Here is a 6,784-nt window from a genome sequence, read left to right as displayed (position 1 = left end):
AAAGTCAGTTGAAACTACACTAGTAGAGAAGAGAGACTCAGCGAGCGCTTCAGCCAGGCTGCAAGAGACCAGTTGTGCAAGTAACAGCTATTGTCACAGCAGCAGCAGTAACTAACTAGTGTCGGCCTCTGAGTCCGTGACTGCCCGGCCATAGCAGTAGTCGTCCTATCCGGTATTCCAGGGAATATTATTCTCGCACCGGTATATTAGCACTACATACAGCAGCTAGGGGAAAGAGTTGTACATTCTTCAACGGAAAACTGCACGATATTTGAGCATCGTCTCGAGTCCTGCTGGCCCCGGCCTGAGTCGGGCTGACTGTCGACATTGGCGTCACAAGTAGAGGAACTGAAGTCTAGTAGATGCTGGATTGCTGGATTGTGCTGATGTCTACATGATGTAGATGTGAATGTTCAACCAGACATAGCAGCTGTAGACGATAGTGATTCTGTCGTTGCCTGTGTGACCACGGTGAAATGATTGCAGTAGCTGCTAGCAGGTAAACTCGCTCAGCCGATTGTGACATCGCCAATGCACCTGAGTATTTTAGGAACGCTCAGAGTCCTGTGACTTCCTTCCCATCTATACGCACCACTGGTCTGGAATTTACACACCTATTCGGAGTATTCGGAGTATTTGGAGTCTGGACGTTCAGCACCGTGACCGTGCCCCCCATGACGGCTGCTCAGTAGAGCAGGCTTGTATACGGCTTTCCTACGTCATTACATGTGGATCTACTCCATTGCTAGTAAGTACCACCGGTCAGTGTGTATCACTGTGTATGTGTATGATTGTGTATGTGTATAAAAAAAAGTAGGGATTCACTGGCCAGAAAAAGCCACTTCACAGCTGTGTGGTGTAGACCAGGCTGAATAGTGGCGGTCAATTCTTCAGCCTTGCAAGCTGTTGAATGGTCAAGGGCGTCGGAACCGCACCGGCCGGGGCGGCCATGGCCGCCCCACTTTTTCGGCCGTTTTTTATTTTATTTATTTATTTATTTTTTATTTTTAGCCCACTGCAACAAAGCGCGATGATCTCAGCGCAAACGTGGCAAATCCTTGTCCCCGATCGTGGTTTGTTGCAGAATCAAAAGTCCATGCATCAATTTTTGAATTTTTTTCCCGGGGGAGGGTAATGTTTGTCCCCGATCGTAGCATCTTCTTGGTTTTTTGCAGAATCAAAAAGTCTTTCATTGTAGTTACCGTACACTGAAATGGCACCAAATGCCCGGAAATGCTTGCAATTGGCTTTAATTTTTGAAAATCCCGCGGGAGGACCCCCGGACCCCCCTTCCATGGCCGCCCCACCTCCAAAGTCGTTCCGACGCGCCTGATGGTGCAATCCCAGCACAAGCTGCTATGGCTTCTGCTGTAGCATCGCTATCATCGCCTCCCGGCGATGGGCGTCCAATGGTCCAATGGTGTGTGTATGGATAGTTAAATGCTCGATTTGACTGTGTATGTGTGCATGTGTGCATGATATGACTTTGTAGTCTTTGCTGCCTACACAGCCTACAGCTGGGGTCAAAGAAACCCACTGTGGTGGTCCACATGCAGTACGTGCAGTACATGCACCAGATGCAGTACAATGTCATGCAGTACAATGTCATGCAGTACAATGTCATGCAGTACAATGTCATGCAGTACAATGTCATGCAGTACAATGTCATGCAGTACAATGTCATGCAGTACAATGTCATGCAGTACAATGTCATGCAGTACAATGTCATGCAGTACAATGTCATGCAGTACAATGTCATGCAGTACAATGTCATGCAGTACAATGTCATGCAGTACAATGTCATGCAGTACAATGTCATGCAGTACAATGTCATGCAGTACAATGTCATGCAGTACAATGTCATGCAGTACAATGTCATGCAGTACAATGTCATGCAGTACAATGTCATGCAGTACAATGTCATGCAGTACAATGTCATGCAGTACAATGTCATGCAGTACCAGATTGTCCGGACGTCCCATACAGTACCAGATTGTCCGGACGTCCCCATGCAGTACCAGATTGTCCGGACGTCCCCATGCAGTACCAGATTGTCCGGACGTCCCATACAGTACCAGACTGCCCGGTTGCCCATGAAGTGTGTCGGCTGCTAGTGTGTGTGTATTCATGCAGCCACTGTTGTGATGTGCGGCAGTGCCGAGTTCGATTCCACAGTTTTTGTCCCCAACTGACAACTGTTCACACCGTTATGTAGTAGGGTTTGTAGACGGGCCTCCGGTTACCCCACCGCATGCTGAACTCAGCTGTGTGCACAACCGCATGCTGAACTCAGGTGTGTGCACAACCATGTCTGCAGAGCACTGTGAACCGGCATATCGTGTGTACGGCGCCGTGTGATAAATGCATCGCTGAAATCGAGTTGAATATTGCACTGGTATTCATCGTTACATGGTATGGAGGGTTTTGTGCCCGATGAAAATGCATTCAGACTCAAGAAAAGAACAAACCTCTCACTACGTACCAACAACATTATCCAAAGTTTTCCAACAGTACCACTACTAGGCTTCCAATGCCTTACCGTCAGGTAGAATGTAGGCAGAGAAAAATAAATCAAAGAAGCACAATAAATATAAATTATACAGCAGAGCCGCTGTGATGGAAGGCAGGTAAAGAAGAGAAGCCGGCCCACTACGATACACCATGGCAAGATGTGTAGTTATCACACAGCCGGATACAACATGGCAAGATGTGTAATTATCACACATACACAGAAGTCACTGGTAAATCTGATGATGACTTTCGCATCATTACTTTTCACTGTCGGTACGTTGTTGATATGAGCATCAGCTACTACAGTGCTGCATGGGAGATAGATAAATGTACTTGGCATCAGCTACTATCTTATGATCACCATTGTACCAATTATGAAGAGTTATTATTAGAAGCTTCTCCGCGTTGGCATCAATGCAATGTAGATATACACAGCATGTATAGCTTTCGCATAAGCCGAAGCGACAACAGCCAAACAGGATATTGATGGCGATATAAAACATATGCGATATAAAACGCGTAGTAGTGCAAAAGTCCTCATCGGATTAACCAGTGCTTCCTATGCTACTGTTACACATCTCTTATGCAGTTAGCTGATTCTCATGTCCCCAATGTATCAAGTATGAAGAGTACTGGTTAGCTGATACTCATGTCCCCAATGTATCAAGTATGAAGAGTATGAAGAGTACTGGTGCAAAATTCCTCACTGGATGTACCAGTGGCTTCTGCACTATGTGTGCTATGTCACTATGTGTGCTATGTGTGCTATTAAACACAGCGAGGTTCCAGGCTGTCCAATGGAGTGCTAGTTTCGCATTTTGTCGTTTTGTTTCTGGCTTCTCCTCTTCGCCTTGTCTCTATAATCACATCTCTGCTGTATACTATTCATTGTCCTATTCATTATGCTTCTTGGGGTTTCTCTTCTCCCCTACACTGTTCTATCTGATAGAAGGTATTGGAAGTACTGTTGGGAAACTATCGACAATGTTGCTTGCGACAAGCCTGCGGCTTGTTCTTTTCATGAGTGGGATTACACGCTTAGAGGATTTGCGTTTCCAAGCAGCGGGCTTTTTTGATGAGTGTGTGAAACTGAGTTGTGAAGCTTATTGTTGCTAAGAAGGATCCACGAGCGGGATTCGACCCCAGCACCCCTGTCTTTCCGGGACAGTGCCCTACCGATTAGGCTACCAGGTATCACACACACCTGCGGCCCTTTCTTGATACTTTACTGTAGAACGGGTAATTTCAGCGACTATTAATTTTAGCGTTTTCCCATTGTCAACCGGTTAGTGACGTTTTATTTTAGTGATTTGCAGCGATTTTACTCACGGATCACCAGTGCACTACTAATGTCTCAACGGATTAGCGACTTGAAACTTCAGCGAAAAGGAGTCGATCGCTAAATACGCTAGGGTTTTTACGTCGCTAAAATTACCCGTTCTACAGTATGGGCAAGTCGGTTCCCATTGAAACATTGTGTTGCTATTTTGCTGAACTACCAGCATTTATTCTTAGGTGTGGGACCTCTGCCTGCAATGGAGGACGCCATTCTGGATACAACAGCGGATGATGTCATACCTATCGCCTCAGCACCTGATGACATCACCATGCATACAGATATGACTAATGATGATATCGCCGCACGTACAGATATGACCAATGATGACTTCACGCCAAGTGACCACAAGCCACCGCAAGAGCAGCAGCAGGTGAAACGGCGAAGAGATCGGCAGCAGCAGGATGATGATGGCCGACCTCGCAAGTCTTTCCGTTACTGTGGACTGTATCATAACTGTATGGTGGTCGGTGGGAAGAGGTAAGAACCACTGACTGAAAGATATACATACATGTGCAATGCATGGCGTAATATTATATACATGTGCAATGCATGGCGTAATATTATATACATGTACAATGCATGTGCAATGCATGTGCAATGCATGTACAATGCATGTGCAATGCATGTACAATACATGTACAATGCATGTGCAATGCATGGCATAGTTTACTCACGTATACATTGTGTGCGTTTGAGCATGTTGGCATCAGATCCAGGCCATAACTTGTTAGGGCTTGTTTGATTGGTTGGACCTGGATCCAGATCAGTCGGATCCACTCGATATGTGCAAGTTCGTTTCCACGAATCCGGATCCAGATCAAATGGATTTGGATCCGATCAACCTTACTCCGGGAGCAGGATTGACCGGATCCACCGGATTATTTTTTTTGCCAAATAACATACTCTTTACGTGATACGTGTATAAATGTCGGAATAAAAGTGATGCGATCATGGAACGCCCCCGAAAAACACTAAAATTCCCAATTCAATCAAAGGCAGCGTTTGATTGAACCTTGGTGGATCCGAAGGATCCACTCAATCGATCTGGATCCGGATTCAACCAATCGTACATATCCTAAATGTCCCTTACTCTTGTTATCACATGTATTTCTGGGGGAGGGGAGAGGGGAGAAGGGGGTTGTAGTCAGTGATGTGTCGGGGGGGGGGAGTTGTAGTCAGTGAGTGATGTGTCCAGGGGGGGTTGTAGTCGGTGAGTGATGTGTCAGGGGGGGGGGGGGGGGTGGTTGTAGTCAGTGATGTGTCAGGGGGGGGGGGGGGGGGTGTAGTCAGTGATGTGTCAGGGGGGGGGGGGTGTAGTCAGTGATGTGTCAGGGGGGGGGGGGGGGGTTGTAGTCAGTGATGTGTCAGGGGGGGGGGGGGTTGTAGTCAGTGATGTGTCAGGGGGGGGGGGGGGGGGGGGGGGGGTTGTAGTCAGTGATGTGTCAGGGGGGGGTGTAGTCAGTGATGTGTCAGGGGCGTCAGGCGAAATTACTGGTCAGTCGGCGACACGCATTTTTCACAAAAAATTGCGTTTCACCTGCTGGGAGAGTATGCGTGTACTCGAGTCTCATCCTGAGCACGTTTTTTTCTTCTTTTTTTCAGCTCCAGTATAGCTGTATTTTTCATTGCAAAGCCGTCCTGGATTGTTGTGTTCGTTGGTCAAACGAAGTGGACATTCAATCATGAAGGCAGAGGACATAGGAGCCTGATTGGAGTTTCTCGTGGCATAGGACGGCCACACAGAGACACTTTGGGATTTTCTGAATATAATATACCGTACGCACGATGCTGAGATCAATTTGTGCGATATCAAATTGTTTGTGATCTACCACATCGAGCAGAACGGGATCCAAACACAAGCTTGCCGACGGTTAGGCTGCCGACCTGACTGGACAAATGATCCCTGGCTTCACCAGACGCCAGAAGTCGGACACCATGTCCTTTGCCGCGACGTCCATCTCCAAAGAGAACTCCATCTTCGTCGTGAAAAGGCTTGAAATACTCAATATTCAACCGAGATTCGCGGTCTCACCCTTTCTCAGATCGAATCATTTTTTGTTGTAGCAGTTGCAGGGCAGATCCCCGCCACTACTTCAACAGGAGATGGCTCCAAAGCATGCCTGGAGCCTTATCGAGGTTGCAAGCCACCCCTCTCAGCAAGAAATTCGAAATTTCAATGGTGGAAGATATACTATGAAGAGAATTTCAAAAAGTATGTTTCGCGGAGCGATCGCTCAACCTACGTCATTCAAACTTTGCAGGATGGTTCAGACGTACATGCTAGGCATGGGACCACAGGAGATGATATCATAGCTGACACACAGAGTCACACACACAGCAGATTCGTGTGCACAGATACGAAATTAGTGGACGTCGTCATCTTCTTCCCGCTGATCTCTAATGTCTATGACGTGCTATTTCGCCTGACGGGGGGGGGGGGGGTTGTAGTCAGTGATGTGTCAGGGGGGGGGGTGTAGTCAGTGATGTGTCAGGGGGGGGGGGGGGGGGTTGTAGTCAGTGATGTGTCCGGGGGGGGGGGGGGGGGGGGGTTGTAGTCAGTGATGTGTCCGGGGGGGGGGGGGGGGGGGTTGTAGTCAGTGATGTGTCCGGGGGGGGGGGGGGTTGTAGTCAGTGATGTGTCAGGGTGGGGTTGTAGTCAGTGATGTGTCAGGGGGTACCATTGTACTTATCAATTTTCATTTCGAATTTTGTCTTCAACATTCTTTTTCCACTTTGCCAAGACGCCGCTGTGAAGAACCGACGGATGTGGTGGATGTTGACAACACAGACCACAGTGCTAAGAGATCCAAGCCACAATATCAGCAGCAGACACCGCCGGGACAGCAGCAACAAGAGACACCGCCGGGACAGCAACAACAAAGTCTATTTCCACCACCGTATGCTCAAGGTATGTGGTGTACAGAACCTCTACAC

At 47.8% G+C, this 6,784-nt stretch overlaps 1 protein-coding gene across 1 annotated transcript in view; it reads left to right on the top strand.

The window, feature by feature from the left end:
- LOC135826835 (uncharacterized) overlaps nucleotides 1–6,784 on the top strand; it is a 63,093-nt gene continuing 56,309 nt past the window's right edge. Inside the window, exons 1-3 of the mRNA XM_065339437.1 lie at nucleotides 1–748; nucleotides 4,014–4,327; nucleotides 6,592–6,758. Of these exons, the coding sequence (XP_065195509.1) occupies nucleotides 4,047–4,327; nucleotides 6,592–6,758 (448 nt within the window). The 5' untranslated portion in view covers nucleotides 1–748; nucleotides 4,014–4,046. The remainder of the gene's footprint in view (nucleotides 749–4,013; nucleotides 4,328–6,591; nucleotides 6,759–6,784) is intronic.

The sequence above is a fragment of the Sycon ciliatum genome, chromosome 10 (assembly GCF_964019385.1).
Source record: "Sycon ciliatum chromosome 10, ocSycCili1.1, whole genome shotgun sequence".
Taxonomy (NCBI): Eukaryota; Metazoa; Porifera; class Calcarea; order Leucosolenida; family Sycettidae; genus Sycon; species Sycon ciliatum.
Note: the sequence above shows the minus strand (reverse complement) of the source record. Positions and strands in the feature narration are given on the sequence as shown.